The 19,804-nt window shown below is 38.0% G+C and overlaps 1 protein-coding gene across 3 annotated transcripts in view; it reads right to left on the reverse strand.

Moving 5' to 3' along the window:
- The window catches only part of eprs1 (glutamyl-prolyl-tRNA synthetase 1), a 228,993-nt gene that overhangs the window by 133,551 nt on the left and 75,638 nt on the right, over positions 1–19,804 (reverse strand). For all 3 annotated transcript variants that reach the window (XM_039748322.1, XM_039748323.1, XM_039748321.1), the window contains exons 9-11: positions 9,115–9,286; positions 5,621–5,854; positions 1,984–2,068 (exon numbers count right to left, since the gene is read on the reverse strand). In XM_039748322.1, coding sequence (XP_039604256.1) covers positions 1,984–2,068; positions 5,621–5,854; positions 9,115–9,286 — 491 coding nt within the window. The remainder of the gene's footprint in view (positions 1–1,983; positions 2,069–5,620; positions 5,855–9,114; positions 9,287–19,804) is intronic.

Genomic DNA, 19,804 nt, shown 5'->3' on the forward strand with positions numbered 1-19,804 from the left:
ACTTGTTTGGCAAACTGAGTTGGTGGTCCTCATCTTTAAGAAATGGGACTGAAGGGTGCAATCTAGATATAGTCAGACTCACCTCAATACACAACACAGGCTCTGGAACTAAATTACTGGAGAGGGGATGGACCCTACTTTAGTGGGATCACACAACTCAGTCACCCTGGGAAGACCTATGCCAGGGTTCCGCAAAAGAAAACCTGGCTGTTGGCAACATCTCGGATTCAGGGGGAACAATACTGTTTTCGTTCCAGGCATGTAAAAACTAGTCAAGTTTTATCCTCACACGGATTCCGGAGGGTTCATGGGAGTATGCCCAACCAGTCTACAAGTTCTTTGTGGACTCGGAAAAGGCATATAACCCCTTTGGGTGTTCTGTGGGGGTTGCCTCGAGAGTGCAGGGTATCAGGCCAGCTGATGCAGGCTATTCAGTCCCTGTACAGCCAGAGTGAAAAGCTTGGTTCACATTGCAAGCAATAAGTCACATTCGTGGAAGTGGAAGGTGTCCAGTTCAGTATCCACAGGATCGCCTCTTTGGTTTTTGCAGATGTTGTGGTCCTGCTAGCTTCATTGAGCTGTGACTTTAGACATGCACTGGGGCAGTTTATGGTTGAGTGAAAATCAACTGCAATGAGAATCAGAACCTCTGAGTCTGAGGTCATGGTTCTCAGCCAGAAAACTATGGACTGCCTTCTCCAGGTGGGGATGAGCTGCTGCTTCGAGCGGGGAATTCCAGGTATCTCAGGATCTTTTTCATGAGTGAAAGAAGAAAGGAACAGAAGACCAACAGTAGGATCGGAGCGGCAACTGCTGTCATCCTAACAATGTAGCTGAATATATCTTTATAAGCACTTGCATATACTAAAAAATGAAATTGCTTTGCATGGCATTTTACCAGCTGAAGGAAGTGGGGAAGTTCCTTCATCAACTTTTGGGAGTGAAGGTTTTTTCTTATTGAATAGGTAGACACAAATAGTGAGATAACTGAAGATTAAAACAATTTCCCAAAATTTCTGCTCTCTTGATCTCCTATGTCTTTTGCTGACAAGCTTATTTTAACACTAGAATTACCAAAGCTTACGAAAAAACTCGTATACCCGGCCCACCTTAAATCCGTCCACACCTCTCCGTCAGCATCATTTTGTGTTGTAAATGTGTCAATAAGCCCAAGCAACAAGCAGCCTGCTATCCCACCCTCCCACCGCCGCAGAAATGTCAAAAAGGTCTACCAACTCAAGCCTTGTTTATCAGGGAGTGAGGTACCTAGAGCTGTATAGGCTAAAAAAATATATCTTTATTTGGAAAACATGCATTTCATGTGTTCCGTGTCTACAAAGATCTATGCAAATGTAGGATGACAGGAAATGCAAGAAATGTTGAATACATAACTAAAAGACAAACGTTTTTCAATTTTTAGTACTAACAACAAAATTTTGACATGAAGTGCATAATGTGTGAAGACTGAAGTCCAAATATCAAATAAACACTTTCACAAAAGATACAAATATAACAGAACAAGTGTGCTTGTGGGAGGATGGGATAGTAGGTTGCTTGCTGCTTGGGCTGATCAACACACTTACAACACAAGACGCTGAATGGAGATGTGTGAACGGATTTAAGGTGGGAAAGGTTTTTTTGTAGGCTTTGGTAATTCTAGTGTCAAGTAAGAATTGTGGTGCTAAAGCGTCAGGTTTATAACACCTTCTCTTATGCTATTAATTAGAAAAATAAAACTATTTTGCACAGATTGAAACATAAAATGTAGACTAAGGGAGAACATCTGGACATTTTTTTGGCTAAGACCAACTAAAAAGACGGGATAAAGAATTAACATATAATCTTAGTGTCTGGAATATTGATGACTTAATAATGGAAGCAAAACTGTAATTAATCAAGATTAATGGAGTTTCCTTTTTGAGGTGCATGAAAATAAAAATTGTTTGTGATTGTCATTGCATATAAAAAAATTAAATTTCTTACCTGAGCTGCAATAAACTGCTTAAGCCCTTCAACAGTCATACCTCTGCGCAGAACACCTCGGACAGTTGGGAACCGTGGATCATCCCTGAAAATCAGAGACTGGTTATACAAAGTGCACACTGATCAACACAAATAAAAAATTTCTTTCACAACTTTTTCAAAGTAGCTTATTCAAGATACAAACAACATTTGGTTGCCGTTATGTCGGAAGTCTTGTGGTTGCAAAAAAATGCACTCAAACTCACTTTTCACTTAACATTTTCTTCAGAGGTAGGAGAATGATATTTAAGTGACAGTAAATAGAAGAAGAGAAACAAGTATATTTAAAACAGATACAGAGTTAGGACAAAATAATGGAAATCTAACATGAAAAAAGTAGTTCAACTGAACTAATTCGCAGTTACAAATGGATTAATGGCCATTTAGCAGTTTCTGTCAGCTATAAAAGAAGTCTAATTTTGATATGTGATTTTCAGAACATAAGGCAACTTCCAAAATTACAAACAGGTCAAAAAGATTGCATCAGAACTGCAGTTTCATTGTTCACAAAAATGTGAAAATGATTTAATGTGTTAATGGGAACACTTGCAATAGTAATGAAAACATATGTCAGATATACTAGACAACCTGAACTGGCAAAGAAAAATAGTATTTTCAATTGAAAGCTCAGCAACAACAATGGATGAAGTCATTCAAGAGTAATTGAAAAATACCACAAAAATACAAATAAATTCACAAAATCATAACTTATTAAAATGCTGCCAATCAGAAGCTGCTTGTACTCAAGGTCAGCACACAAAAATAGACATCTCGGGGTACGATACATAAAACCTGACCCTTGAGCAATGGAAAAACGTAGCATGTTCTGAAGAATCTTATACCCCTTATTTGCTCCATCCAGACAGGTTTATGCTTGGAAAAAGCTAAAGAATACCTTCTTCCCACAATGTCAACTACTAGCTAATAAACATGGTGTTGGCTCTATAATAGCAGAGGCAACTACCTGGTGGGAGTCATTAGATTTGATGATTACTCTGTATGGTCACAAAGGAATACACTCTAGAGTACAAGCACTGCCACCTCCTCATGGTTCCCTATGATAATGCTTTTATACAGGTGCCGGTCATAAAATTAGAATATCATGACAAAGTTGATTTATTTCAGTAATTCCATTCAAAAAGTGAAACTTGTATATTAGATTCATTCATTACGCATAGACTGACGTATTTCAAATGTTTATTTCTTTTAATTTTGATGATTATAACTGAAAACTAATGAAAGTCCCAAATTCAGTATCTCGGACAATTAGAATATCAATTAAGACCAATGCAAAAAAAGGATTTTTAGAAATGTTGGCCAACTGAAAGGTATGAACATGAAAAGTATGAGCATGTACAGCACTCAATATTTAGTTGGGGCTCCTTTGGCCTGGATTACTGCAGTAATGCGGCGTGGCATGGAGTTGATCAGTCTGTGGCACTGCTCAGGTGTTATGAGAGCCCATGTTGCTCTGATAGTGGCCTTCAGCTCTTCTGAATTGTTGGGTCTGGCGTATTGCATCTTCCTCTTCACAATACCCCATAGATTTTCTATGGGGTTAAGGTCAGGCAAGTTTGTTGGCCAATCAAGAACATGGATACCATGGTCCTTAAACCAGGTACTGGTAGTTTTGGCACTTTGTGCAGGTGCCAGGTCCTGTTGGAAAATGAAATCTGCATCTCTAAAAAGTTCGTCAGCAGCAGGAAGCATGAAGTGTTCTAAAACTTCCTAGTAAACGGCTGCGTTGACCTTGGACCTTTACACTGGACCTCAAGCAATGTGGATTCTGTGCCTCTCCTCTCTCCCTCCAGACTCTGGGACCTTGATTTCCAAAGGAAATGCAAAATTTACTTTCATTAGAGAACATAACTCTGGACCACTCAGCAGCAGTTTTGTCTTTAGTCCAGGCGAGATACTTCTGTGTGGCTTGACACAAGGAATGCGACAGCTGAAACTTATGTCTTGCATACGTCTGTGCGTGGTGCTTCTTGAAGCACCGACTCCAGCTGCAGTCCACTCTTTGTGAATCTCCCCCACAGTTTTAAATGGGTTTTGTTTCACAATCCTCTCCAGGGTGCGGTTATCCCTATTGCTTGTACACTTTTTTCTACCACATCTTGTCCTTCCCTTCGCCTCTCTATTAATATGTTTGGACAAAGAGCTCTGTGAAGAGCCAGCCTCTTTAGCAATGACCTTTTGTGTCTTGCCCTCCTTGTGCAAGGTGTCAATGGTCGTCTTTTGGACAACTGTCAAGTCAGCAGTCTTCCCCATGATTGTGCAGCCTACAGAACTAGACTGAGAGACAATTTAAAGGCTTTTGCAGGTGTTTTGAGTTAATTAGCTGATTAGAGTGTGGCACCAGGTGTCTTCAATATTGAACTTTTTCACAATATTCTAATTTTCCGGGATACTGAATTTAGGTCTTTCATTAGTTATCAGTTGTAATCGTCAAAATTAAACGAAATAAACATTTGAAATACATCAGTCTGTGTGTAATGAATGAATCTAATCTACAAGTTTCACTTTTTGAATGGAATTACTGAAATAAATCAACTTTGTCATGATATTCTAATTTTATGGCAGGCACCTGTATAAACTGCTAAACTAATTTAAAAGTGATGTAATGAATATCAAGATAAACTCAAATGACTTCCATGGTCACCCCAATTACCACATCTAAACAACACATTTTAATGAAGGTTTTGGATTGTAAAAGAAGATTTTGCGAAATTTACAAAATACATTCCAATGAAATTAACACACAAACATTAACACTGAGGTCTACGGTGAATACTTAGATTTCAACCAGTGTTAGGTGAGTAGCAAAGCTAGTGTACAATAACATAAAATATATGCGCATTACCATACTAGTACAATCTGTATAAAACACAATCTGAATAAATGCAACTACATCTAAATCATATCATTATTTTTAATCTGAGTCTGATTGACAACAGCAGTTGAATGCCAGTCTGGCTATATAAGTGGCTAGAATTTGAAAGATTGTTTTGGAGCTTGATACTGCCCTTCCAACCCTAAACAATATAAATAAAACACTATCTGTCTGGTGGGTGGGTTATGTGAATCTATGGTCATTCTGAATGTTTTATAACTTGAAAACATACAGTAGAACCTTGTCTTATGTATGGGACACATTTCAAACAGTTATACATAGTGCCATTTCATATACAATAAAATGCCCTTAGCTGTCTCTAAATTGAGAAAGTGAGAAACATGGAATGAGGCAGGGCATGCATCAAGTCATTCTTGTACCACAACATGCCACAGTGTAGGAAAACAGCAAACTTTACATTTTTTCTTTAGTTTTTGGGGATGTAAGGGAGTTACGGTACGGACCACTCTCTCATTTTTAGATTCAAATAACGACAAAGAAAATAAATAAATAAATAAATAAATAAATAAATATATATATATATTTATATATTGGCACAAATTTCCAATTAAGTCATTAACTCTATTAGCTTAAAAAGACTTGATGAAAGACGTGGCCACCACAAATCATGGAAAATTGCAAGCTGTCACTCTAGTCTGAAACAGTTGGTCAGCATACTGTAAGTAAAATGCATTCATGTCCTACCAGCCATCCACAAGCCCTTGATCCACAAACCAGGTGAGTTTCCTCTTAGACAACACAGTGTTGTTAAGATTGAGTCGGGCATATTCCCAGATGTAGGGCTTGCGAATTCCCAAAGCATCAATCAACCAGTAGAACTGCTCATCACGGTCATGATACTCTGTAGTCCTCAGAGCATGTGTTACACCTTCAATGCTGTCAACAATTGGGCAAGCAAAATCATATGTTGGGTATACTCTACAGGAAAAAAGAGACAATTTAGTTTTAATTCCCAGGACTCAATTCAGTCAATTTCATAATTCATATTTACTTATTTGGCTGATACCTTTTTCCAAGGTGACTTACAACATTTATGATACAAATGGTTAAATTTCTTTTGCTTTTCCAATTGAAGCATGGGCAGGTGAAGTGACTCGCTGATGGCAACACAGTGTTAATAGTGGGATTTGAACCCATAATCTCAGGGATTGAAGTTTAAAGCTTTAACCACTAAATAACACTGCCTGCCAAAGAGTAACAATCTACACATTTCATATTAATATTCTATAGATAACATATATATGTTAACACCCCTGCAAATATGAACTCACCTGCAACATCACAAACTTACAAGTATTCTTATGCCAAAGAGTAACACTCTACACATTTCATATTAATATTCTATAGATAACATATACAGTGGTGTGAAAAACTATTTGCCCCCTTCCTGATTTCTTATTCTTTTGCATGTTTGTCACAGAAAATGTTTCTGATCATCAAACACATTTAACCATTAGTCAAATATAACACAAGTAAACACAAAATGCAGTTTTTAAATGATGTTTTTTATTATTTAGGGAGAAAAAAAAATCCAAACCTACATGGCCCTGTGAGAAAAAGTAATTGCCCCCTGAACCTAATAACTGGTTGGGCCACCCTTAGCAGCAATAACTGCAATCAAGCATTTGCGATAACTTGCAATGAGTCTTTTACAGCGCTCTGGAGGAATTTTGGCCCACTCATCTTTGCAGAATTGTTGTAACTCAGCTATATTTGAGGGTTTTCTACCATGAACCGCCTTTTTAAGGTCATGCCATAGCATCTCAATTGGTTTCAGGTCAGGACTTTGACTAGGCCACTCCAAAGTCTTCATTTTGTTTTTCTTCAGCCATTCAGAGGTGGATTTGCTGGTGTGTTTTGGGTCATTGTCCTGTTGCAGCACCCAAGATCGCTTCAGCTTGAGTTGACGAACAGATGGCCGGACATTCTCCTTCAGGATTTTTTGGTAGACAGTAGAATTCATGGTTCCATCTATCACAGCAAGCCTTCCAGGTCATGAAGCAGCAAAGCAACCCCAGACCATCACACTACTACCACCATATTTTACTGTTGGTATTATGTTCTTTTTCTGAAATACTGTGTTCCTTTTACACCAGATGTAACGGGACATTTGCCTTCCAAAAAGTTCAACTTTTGTCTCATCGGTCCACAAGGTATTTTCCCAAAGGTCTTGGCAATCATTGAGATGTTTCTTAGCAAAATTGAGACGAGCCCTAATGTTCTTTTTGCTTAACAGTGGTTTGCGTCTTGGAAATCTGCCATGCAGGCCGTTTTTGCCCAGTCTCTTTCTTATGGTGGAGTCGTGAACACTGACCTTAATTGAGGCAAGTGAGGCCTGCAGTTCTTTAGATGTTGTCCTGGGGTCTTTTGTGACCTCTCGGATGAGTCGTCTCTGCGCTCTTGGAGTAATATTGGTCAGCCGGCCACTCCTAGGGAAGGTTCACCACTGTTCCATTATTTTGCCATTTGTGGATAATGGCTGTCACTGTGGTTCGCTGGAGTCCCAAAGCTTTAGAAATGGCTTTATAACCTTTACCAGACTGATAGATCTCAATTACTTCTGTTCTCATTAGTTCCTGAATTTCTTTGGATCTTGGCATGATGTCTAGCTTTTGAGGTGCTTTTGGTCTACTTCTCTGTGTCAGGCAGCTCCTATTTAAGTGATTTCTTGATTGAAACAGGTGTGGCAGTAATCAGGCCTGGAGGTGGCTACGGAAATTGAACTCAGGTGTGATACATCACAGTTAGGTTATTTTTTAACAAGGGGGCAATTACTTTTTCACACAGGGCCATGTAGGTTTGGATTTTTTTCTCCTAAATAATAAAACCATCATTTAAAAACTGCATTTTGTGTTTACTTGTGTTATATTTGACTAATGGTTAAATGTGTTTGATGATCAGAAACATTTTGTGTGACAAACATGCAAAAGAATAAGAAATCAGGAAGGGGGCAAATAGTTTTTCACACCACTGTATATGTTAACGCCCCTGCAAATATGAACTCACCTGCAACATCACAAACTTACAACTATTCTTAAAATACAAACAACTAATGAAATGTAAATTAATAGCACTTAAGATGAATTAAATCCTCTCACAGGCCACAGAGGGGCATGGTAAACTCTACACTTCCTGACATCTGATGACACTACTGTTTTATGTAATATCCAAACACTCAACAGGTCAGTCCAAGGTTTTCTAACAACAACTGTAAGATTATTTAAAAGATAAATTTTATATAACTTAATTTTGTAAAAATCCTCATTCGCGTAACATACATAAAATTTATTTGAGTATCCTCTTGTGTTTGTAGAATTACAATTTACAATGAGTATTTAAACTTTAAATTCATAAAACAAGACGACTCACTAAATAATTCAGAGTATTCAGAATAACATATTGTATACTTAAACACTTAGTGAAAATCCCTATGACAAAAATGCAATAACCAAACTATTTTTTTAAGCCGGATTTAAATCCAAGCCATAAAGGGATTACAAAGAAACATATTCCTTATCATTCTCAACATTAAAACTAAGCAAAACTGTTACATTAATTTTGAAAACAATTATTACAGCTACAGATTATGCTGTTCATGTTACAAGGAAGTCTGTCATTTGCTCAAAAGTGTGATAGTCATTACCAGTTGTTGTTGATCACATTCTTTTCTATTTATCTTCTCAGGGCACTGTTGTGTAATTTGGTGCTGCTGCAACTGTGGCAAAAGAAACCGGGAACTTACTGAATCAAGCACTAGACTAGACCCTTATATTTTACTACAGTCATATGAACTGTTTGTACATCAACATCTGGCATATGGAACCACAGAGTGCCCAGAAGTTCAAAAGAAGTTAGTAAAGCTTAAGATAGCTGAACTGTGACTTTGCTCTTTACAAATAACAGTGAACCTCCAGAAGTCTGTTTCTTCAATGAATGGTGTTAACAGCAGTTTCTGGTTTCCTCACCTCCACTGTCAACTTGTCATCTGTTGTTATGTGTAACTTAGTAAATAGTTTTGAAGAAGAAAAAAACAAAAAACAAAGAAAATATTTATTGCAGGTTGTGTGTTACGCATCCTAAACGTGTTTCTTTTTTGACTCACTTTTGCTAGTCAACATTTTTATATCTTCATAAGTTTCAAGCATAAACTTAAAAGTCTCATAATTAGTGTCATTAACCTGTACTTGCTTCCAGTCCGAGGATGTGGCTGATTCTTGCAACGATACAGCGTGGGATCTCTCATGCAGCCATTGTTGGAGTTCATATCAATCTTCGCTCTCATACAGCAACTTTGTCCATACTCACTACCGTTCTTCATCTCCTCCCACATTTTTAGGTTCTTTTCCACAGCTATCAGGAAAATATCACAAAGTAGTACAGAAACAAATACAGTATCTAATATACACTAGCGATCAAAATACATTTTTGCAATTTACAAAGTCACTGCTTATCCAAATCAAATGTTATCTCGGCATAAATAGAAGGAACTTATTTCATCAGTGAAAACTATCGAAAATAACAAAATAAATTATTTAAACAAGATAATTGAAGGTGGTCAGTAAACAAAATTACAGAACAAACAGATCACATTATACTACTTAACAGCTGGTTTTAATCAGGCAATGTCTTGAAATACCAGGCAACACTAACCAAATAATCAACATTGGTAGGTATTTTACAAGAGGGTGTGCCACTCTAGGATAACTGCAATACAGTGCAATACCAGGTTCTTCAGATGAAAGGGAATGGGATAACTATCTCAGCCACTGTAAATTCCAACAGCGTAGCTTCACAAATATTGAGGATATGGAAGTACAAGAAACAAAGTCATTCAGTCCCCCAAGTAAATACACAAGAAAACAATGTGATAAGCAGAAACTATCAGTGGAGGGGATCGTTTCAACACCACAGCTGGAACAGCTCGCCAATTCAGTTCTGAAAAGGGCAAAAATGTATCTTAACATACAGTGTCATGTCGTCTGAGAGAATAAGGACTGAAGGCCAACTCTACAGTGACCAAGCTTCTCATCAGCGAGAAAAAAAAAAGAACTAGACTAGCCTTTGCTGAGAAGCATTTTGAGTAAACGGAGGAGAGCTGGTCCAAGTCATTTGATTAATGAAAGCAAGTTTAATGTAGTTGGTTCAGATGAGAAACATATTTGCTGTTAAACTGGTGAAAGGCTGAACCCAAAATGTATGAAGAAGTCAGTAAAATTCAGAGGAGGGAGCATCGTGGTGTTGTGGATTTTCTCTGCAGCATGAGTTACACCTGCCATACAGCTAAATGGCAAGCTGAACACTAATATGTATCAGAAACTCCTTTAGCTGCATGTTGTTCAATTCCTGCGAGCATCAACTAGCCATTTTTATATACGACAATGCCCTATTCCTCTCTGCAAAATCGATGAAAAAATTCTTAGAAGCAGAGAACACTGAAGTGATTAAATAGACAGCCCAGAGTCCTGAACTGAACCTGATTAAGAATTTCTGGAAGATAATTGAAGACAAAGTTATGGCAATAATACCCACTGTGTTTGCCCATGTGTCAAAGTCACAGAAAGCAGGGGCTTCTACACTTCCTACTAAACTTAAGAAAGCTGCAGTCGTCAAAAAGTATTGACTGTATTTAAAAATCACAAGCATGTTCTAATCTAGAACTGATCCTGTTAACAACTGATCTACAAAGGCTAGGAATATGGAGCAAAAACAAAAACGCCCAAAAGAAAGGTGAAAATAACATATCAGTCTAACATGACATGGATTTGTCCTTCTACTACAGGATTCAAAGCATGAACTCCACAACAAATATTAATGATGCTAGATCATAGATATTGAGAATTATAAAACAATTAAATTTAGGCAAATCTCCATGTCAAATTATCTGGTATGACAATTATAACATCTGTGCCACATACATGAATGAAACAACCTTGACATTAAAAAAGGGGGTGTGGGGGTTGGGGATACTGTAATATGTTGCTAAATAATGACCTGAGCTTTGTTTTTACATTTAGTTGCATATCTTTTTTACTGTCATGTTTTCCAGTGTAATAATGATGGATGAGGGGTGCAAAAATATAATTATGTATTCAAGTGGACATAAGGTTTTTCTCTTTGTAGTACAAACACAAAATGTATTCATTATTGTCCTTATTTTTGTTATTGTAAATAATTATACTTTTCATAAATGTTTTTGTATACAGTAACATCTTTTCATAACTGTTTTTGAACTTGGAAGTGTAAAATCTTGTTAAAAAATTCACAAAAGGGAGGTGTGCATCAGTTGTTTCATTTCAATTTTTACTGAACTTCTTTCATTACAAATCAAGCTGACTGTGTGGTTACAGGTTGTAAGTTTTTTTTAAGGCATTTATATAACTGGTTTGACAACAGCCCGACCAATCAAAGATTTTTGCCAGTGATACAGATAAAAAGAAACTGAATGGTTTACCATAATCACTATTTGTGGCTAATAAATAGTTCCTCCCTTGGACTTGAAGAAAAAAAAAAGTCCAAAATTGTTTAATATTTTAACATGGTCATACAAATGAGATTATTTTCACTATGCAGAAAAAATTGTCAATTAACAATTATTGAGGAAAATAATCATAAAATAAATAACAGAGAAATACTGTTATATACACTGAGTTAAACTATTTTAGTATAAGTAAATAAGACAATAGTCAAAATTGTGAATACTATATTCTTAAATTCTATGTTGTTTACAAAACAATAAGAGCAGCTAAAATATAAGTAAAATGGTCAAATTAATATAAATTAATTAAATATCCCATTATAATGCAGGAAGAACAGCTTTTCTGTATGTACACCATAGAGAGAGCTCCTCATAAATTTGGCCAGTAACACTGAACGCCTTTTCACTGGGCACTAATTATAGCAGACAAGCAAAATATTACTTTTTTTTTTTTTTATTAAAAGAGTGGTTCCATTTAAGGCTCTGCCACTCAAAGGTGTAACCGACTTCTGGTCTATCACAGGCTCTTACAGAAAGTACAGTAATTCTTCCATTATGCCTTCAAGTGAATTTTGGCTGTGAGACACGCTATGCTGCAATACTTTTCTATTTTTAATGTGTCTTGCAGATCACTTCCACACGTTTTTAAATACTTTTCCAGCTGCCTACAAATATATTTTGCCCAGATTCAGTTCTGTTTCATTCCTGAACCTGGGATCCCTAATTTGCCGTTTTTACATTAAAACCATTAAGCATTCGTTGTAACAAACAAAAGCCGGGATCTTATCTTAACATAATGGGGAAAAAATGCCATTTTTCTGATTTTCCATTTACAACTTTAAAATCATCATTTTTGAAGAGCATTTTCAGTGTCAGAAAAGCATCCTTGGCTAACTCAACCTATGTATATCTTTTGGAGGCTGCTAACAAACAATTCCGAAAACACAGCAGTAATAAAAATTAAGTATTAACATTACATGCATTATATTTTGGCTGAATCTGTAAAGGGGGAAAAGAATTCCATTTATTTTACTCCTGTATGTTGTTCTTCGTCTACTTGACACAGAAATTGTGACTAAACATATGTGCCCACTCTACAAAATTTCCAAGTTGGGGTTCTCTGCACACTTCATCTACTTATAATTATTGTAATTTGTTTTAAAATGTTGCAGTACATTACTTTTTACATGATAGTTTCATTTTGAAGATGCTGTTAATGAAAGTGAAATATTTATGTATGCCTAATTAAATAACAAGAAAAGTACATTTAACTGAAAAAATTATTAATATTGTGCGAATGCTGAACCATGATGAATGAATCGCAATATGAATAGTGTCATGGGCTAAATGTATTGCATCATCTGTAGTTGGCACCAAGCTGATCTACTTTACGAATGCTTTGTTTATTGGAAAGGCATAACTCAATTCTTATCACATTTATTTTCTTCAAAGAATGGCAAAAAAAGTTTTTAATTCATTTCACTTTTGTTACCCGTTTCCAGTGAGAGTTGGACTCTGTCAGGGCTCCTCCCCTTTGTCACCGATTCTATTAATAACTTTTATGGACAGAACTTCTAGGTGCAGCCACTGGGTTGAGGGGGTCCAGGTTTGGTGGACTCAGGATTGGGTCACTGCTTTTTGCAGATGATGTTGTCCTGTTTTCTTCATCAGGCCATGATCTTCAGCTCTCTCTGAATCGGTTCGCAGCTGAGTGTGAAGCGGCTGGGATGGGAATCAGCACTTCCAAATCCGAGACCATGGTCCTCAGCCGGAAAAGGGTGGAGTGCCCTCTCAGGGTTGGATACCCTGCTCCAAATGGAGGAGTTCAAGTATCTCAGGTCATGTTCACGAGATAAGGAAGAATGGAGCACGAGATCGACAGGCGGATCGGTGTGGAATCCGAAGTAATGCGGGCTCTGCATCGGTCTATCGTGGTGAAAAAGGAGCTGAGCCGTAAGGCAAACTCTCAATTTACCAGTCGATCTACGTTCCTACCCTCAGCTATGGTCATGAGGTATGGGTAGTGACCGAAAGAACAAGCGGCTGAAATGAGTTTCCTCCGCAGGGTGTCTGGGCTTTCCGTTAAGGATAGGGTGAGAAGCTCAGTCATCCGGGAGGGGCTCAGAGTAGACCCGCTGCTCCTCCGCATCGAGAGGAGTCAGATGAGGTGACTTGGGCATCTGATCAGGATGTCTCCTGAATGTCTCCCTGGTGAGGTGTTCTGGGCGCATCCAACAAGGAAGAGGCCCCAGGGAAGACCCAGGACACGCTAGAGGGACTGTGTCTCCTGACTGACCTGGGAAGGCCTTGGGAATCTCCTGGAAGAGCTAGAAGAAGTGGCCGAGGAGAGGGAAGTCTGGGCCTCTCTGCTCAAGCTGCTGACCTCGGATAAGTGGAAGAAGATGGATGGATGGATACCCAGTCAAATTTCCATTAACTTGTTTTGTCCTAAAATCTAAAATTTTGCTTGATATGTTAAATTTATTTTTCATGATGCTCATCTTTGAGAGCTGCTGATACAAATCATTTTACTTTTAATATTTTATTGCTGTATACTTTATATTAATCTAATAGATAAAGCAGAGTTGATGTATGTATGTTTGTCCGCCATACAAATCTGTCGAATATATAAAGCAGAGTCGATGTATGTATGTTTGTTTGTCCACCATAAAAATCTGCACCGGGCATCCGATCACACCAAACTGGGGATGGGGCTCCTTTGTGACCAGCAGGAGAGTCATGGGGTATGTTTGGTTGGGAAAAATGTTCGTGGTCAAGCGCAGGGCACCTTTTCACTGACACAACGTTCTGCACACGGACACCCCATACTTATCGACAAGATGGCCGCACGTTCCAACAGACGTTCACCACCGTGCCATCTAGAGGCAGCTTGGGTCTCTGTATGTCGCTCTTTACCAATATTTCTTTAAATTGCCAAGAGATGGCGGGAAGTGTCCAAGTGTGAGAAGGCCGACTGCTTTGATCGGGTGAAGAGGAACTGCCATATGGATATAAAACGTCAACGACCCAGTGCACGTAACCGGCTCACACACCCGCGTTTCCGCACGTCACACTCCCACATGCACTGATAGTGATGTATTTCATTGCCAAACTCCATTATATGCAAGCACGTTTTAAAAGAGACTCGCCTTAAAAAGACAGCATCATTCTCCCACCATTTTCTCCAAATGCAGCACCAGTTGTATGTCACTTCTCTCTGTAGTTACCATAGACATAGAATTACTAGACGCCGCATGACCAGCAGCATTGTACGTCAACATCACTGAAATATGGCGAGTGGCACTGCTGTGGAGTGAAATAGTGAATAAAGATGCCTCACGCATGTGCTGCTTGGGATTGTACAAACCGCTGTACGCTCCAAACCAGATCCCGGGGGATTACATTTCATAGGCAAGGCTGAACAATTGTTTTGGTTATATTTGACCATTAGAAAATCCTGTTTTAAAATCTTGGCACTCAAGGACACCTTACAATAAAATTAAACATTAGTAAAATTAAAACAAGAGAATGATCAAAAAGCAATAAGCAGCAAAAACACAAAGATAACTGGCAGTAACAGTGCAAAATTCACAATTGGTATACCAGTTTCAAATGATAAGTTTTGAGGGCAGTTTTAAAATGCGTTATTGAATTGAGCTGACGTATATGAGAGGGAAGAGAATTCCAGAGTTGAGGAGAACTATGAGAGACGCTCAAGCTCCCATAGAACTGAGTTTGATGTGTGGTACAGAAAGTAGAGCTGCAGATGAGGATCTGAATGAGCGAGAGGAGTGTAAGTCTGTAGGAGATCAGTGAGGTTGTGGAGAGTTTTAAATGTTAAGAGCAGTATTTTATATTGTATTCTGTAGTTAACAGGGAGCCAGTGAAGTTGAGAGAGAATAGGTATAATATGTTCAGTGGATTTAGAACAGGTTATTATCCTGGCAACAGAATTTTGAAGAAGTTGTAAGCGATGGATAAGTTTTGTGGGATGCTAGATAGAATAACGTTACAATAATCTATATGTGAGGTGACATTAACCAATACTTCAGTACTGTGTTGTGTAAGAACAGGACGAAATCTAAAAATGTTGCAGAGATGGAAGAAGGCAGTCCGAGAAATGTTACTTAAATGGGAGGAATTTAATAATAATATTTAATAATTGCCATTATTAGTGTATAAATGGTTATAAAAAATTGCATTTAAACGATTCGACAAAGTCTGTTGTATGTAAATGATACTGTTTTTAAAGTTATTGTTTTCTCATCAGAAAACCCAGTTTCCACATCCACCTGTATTAGTTTAAATGGCACTTTTGCCACTCGCAATGTGGCAGATGCACTGACGTATCATGTCAACTGGGCAACACAGTGAATGCGGTGTCTACCTATATATGTCTATGGTAGTTACCATCGCCAACATCCGTTACATTGCATCACGGCTCATAACAGACGCTCCTTACAAACAGAGCACAATTCCCTGCCATTTATCCTAGTACAGTGTCAGTGAAACTCTTTATAACCGGCTTTCCGTATTTGTGGTGCTATTTGCTCGCTTTTCGACTGACAGTTCGATTTCAGTGCTGCTCTTTCTGACTGACTGGTGCTATTTGTTCGCTTTTCGAGGTATTGTAAATAACGTAAATTCATCTCACTGTGGTGCTTATTCTGTACATAATACCATGTAACACATTATAATTGTCCCGCTTTTCGCTAATATACCCATGCCACAGAAAAAAAGAATTGGAAGGTCCACTTCAGACGTCACAACAAAGTCTATTTCAAGGGCGTCTGAAATGCCACAGCACACAGAATCCAGACTGGAGGACCTTCAAAAAAATGTTTGTTCTGTTTCTTTATTTGGGAAATTCAACGGTTATAGATTCCAGGGCAACGCTGGGTTCTGCTGCTAGTAATCTTCTATTTTTTAATTTAATTTCATGTGTAGGCTACTATGTACATTTATGTGAATTAACAGGGATGTCACAATACAAGAATTTTCATATTTGATACCAATACCAGTGAAGTTGTTTGATAGTCGATACCTTTCGATACCACAGCAAAAAAAGAAATCCCATTCAATGGCTTTTAGTAAGTACCTCTTATTTGTCAGAGAATCAACTTATATTTTTTACTTAACTGAAAAATCCAAACATTATACGAGTATTTGTACCACTGAATAAGTAAATTTGAGGTTAATTCCTAATACTTTCATTTAAACAAAGTTATTTTTGTAAGAACATGCTTTAAAAAGTGGTTTATCAGAGAGCCACTCTGTTAAGCTTGTAAAATTTGCTATTGTAAGATTTACACTCACCGGCCACTTTATTAGGTACACCTGTTCAAGTGCTTGTTAATACTAGAATCCCTAAAGCCTATGAAAAAAGTTGTAATGTCCGGCCACCTTAAATTCCTTCACACCTTGTCATCAGCATCTTTGTTTTGTAAATGTGTCAATCAGCAACTGCAGCAGGCAGCCTGCTCATTCACCCCCTACCGAGGCAGCTGAAGTCAAGTAAGATGCTGAAGTCTCTTTATCTGGGAGTTAGGTGTCTGGAATTGCATAGAGTAAATAAGATATTATTTGGAATACATACATTTCATGTGTGTTCCGTATCTATAATGCTCTTTTTATTGTCTGTCAATATGGGGTGCTGTGTGTACCCAAATGGCTTCCAGTGTCACCAGGTCTCAATCCAACAGAGCACTTTTGGGAGGTTGTGGAATAGTAGATTTGCATCATTGAGTGTAGCCGACAAATCTGCAACAACTGTGTGATGTTATCATGTCAATATGGCCCATAATCCCTGAGAAATGTTTCCAGCACCTTGCTGAATCTATGCCATGAAGAATTACAGCAGTTCTGAAGGAAAAAGAGAGTCCAACCTGATACTAGCAAGGTGTACCTAATTTATTTCAGAATTCCTATTTAACAGCCTGTTTTGCTGTTTGCAAAATTTTTCTTACGAGTGATAAAATTTGCAGTGTACAAGTCCAGAATTACGTGGACCATTGTTACCCGCTCTCAATAAATTTATAACTGTAAGACAAAATTACATTCCTGAATGTACCATTAAAATATGATGTGTGCTACCAAATTAACATCATTCTGGATCAAAATTTTTAAATGCCTTTCAGACAGCCTTGGTGTCACAATCCCTCCTAATCCATTAAAAGCTGTGTTTGGTGTACTTCCAGATGGGCTTAAAGTGGAGAAGGACAAACTGTAATTGCCTTTACTACACTACTGGTATGCAGACTTATCTTGCTCAACTGGAAGGATCCTAACTCTGACCCTTTACTTTCTTCAACTGTTGTAAGCCCTGCCAGTCTTCCCACATCTCACACTCCTACATACGTAATTGTGGAATACACTAACTGCAACCATGTATTATATATGATGGCTAGAAACTGCACAGTCACAGTTCATTTATCAGAACTGTGTAGGACACTATGATAAAAAGTGATCAATCTTGTCCTTTCCTTTTATAAATACAAGGAAATACAAGTTAAACGTTTACACAACTCCTGATCAATAATGTTATTTTGCTCTCAAAGCACAAACAAATATGTTTCTGAACTAATTCCACAATTAGACCAAAGTATTTATGTCTACAGCATGGAGCCTCTACACTGGGGATGCAAGTACAGTGGAACCGCGGTTCACGGATGTCTCGGTATACGTACAACTTAGTTTACGACCAAAAAGTTTGCCAAACTTTTGCCTCGGTTCACAACCACACACTCGGTATACGGACAAGCCAGTTTCCCTTTCGGTTTGTGCGTGCCGATGATTTCTGCACATGTTGCATTGTTCTCGGTCAGACGTGTGTGTTTGCACGTGCGTGCGTGCTTTCGCTGTGAACTATTTCATTTCCCTTCTGGTTCGTACATGTCGATTACTGTATTTAAACATGTGTTCAGCCTCTCCCTGTTCATTGTTCTCAGTCAGATGTGCGTGCTTTACCTGCGAACTCTTTGTGCTCTACAGTATTTTGTGTGCTTTTGCAGTTAACCATGGCTTCTAAGCACTGTAACCTCCTCTTCACCCAGTTCCTCCTCACTTCATGCCAGAACTCGACTCATGCAAGGTTAGTTTTCTTATTGGTTTATGGTTAGTTTATGTATTACGGATTTTTCAAAAGTTCATTTTTCGGTTCATAGTGTGAATTGTTACAATGTTACTTTTCTTAGTTGTTTATTAAGTTACAGATTTTTCAAATGTTCCTATTTTTTCCCTGTGCTTAAAACTCATTTTAAAAAAAGTGTTTACAGTAATCCCACCTCGATAGGTGAAAATCTGCGAAGTAGAAACCATATGTTTGTATGTTTATTTTTATATATTTTAAGCTCTTATAAACTCTCCCACACGGTTTATAAATATTCCCCGCACAGTTATACAGCATAAACCCTTTGTATTCTCTTTGATATTAGGTAAGATTTATTGAAATTATGTATGCAAACACACTGTTTATATACAATAAAACCTAAATATTATATTAAAGATATCAAGCATCTCGGATATCACATATGTTAGACATTGTGATAGACAGGCCACCAGCAATAAATACAGTGGTGTGAAAAACTATTTGCCCCCTTCCTGATTTCTTATTCTTTTGCACGTTTGTCACACAAAATGTTTCTGATCATCAAACACATTTAATCATTAGTCAAATATAACACAAGTAAGCACAAAATGCAGTTTTTAAATGATGGTTTTTATTATTTAGGAGAAAAAAAATTCAACCCTACATGGCCCTGTGTGAAAAAGTAATTGCCCCCTTGTTAAAAAATAACCTAACTGTGGTGTATTACACCGGAGTTCAATTTCCGTAGCCACCCCCAGGCCTGATTACTGCCACACCTGTTTCAATCAAGAAATCACTTAAATAGGAGCTGCCTGACACAGAGAAGTAGACCAAAAGCACCTCAAAAGCTAGACATCATGCCAAGATGCAAAGAAATTCAGGAACAAATGAGAACTGAAGTAATTGAGATCTATCAGTCTGGTAAAGGTTATAAAGCCATTTCTAAAGCTTTGGGACTCCAGCGAACCACAGTGAGAGCCATTATCCACAAATGGCAAAAACATGGAACAGTGGTGAACCTTCCCAGGAGTGGCCGGCCGACCAAAATTACCCCAAGAGCGCAGACACGACTCATCCGAGAGGTCACAAAAGACCCCAGGACAACGTCTAAAGAACTGCAGGCCTCACTTGCCTCAATTAAGGTCAGTGTTCACGACTCCACCATAAGAAAGAGACTGGGCAAAAACGGCCTGCATGGCAGATTTCCAAGACGCAAACCACTGTTAAGCAAAAAGAACATTAGGGCTAGTCTCAATTTTGCTAAGAAACATCTCAATGATTGTCAAGACTTTTGGGAAAATACCTT

The sequence above is a fragment of the Polypterus senegalus genome, chromosome 3, assembly GCF_016835505.1.
Source record: "Polypterus senegalus isolate Bchr_013 chromosome 3, ASM1683550v1, whole genome shotgun sequence".
NCBI lineage: Eukaryota > Metazoa > Chordata > Cladistia > Polypteriformes > Polypteridae > Polypterus > Polypterus senegalus.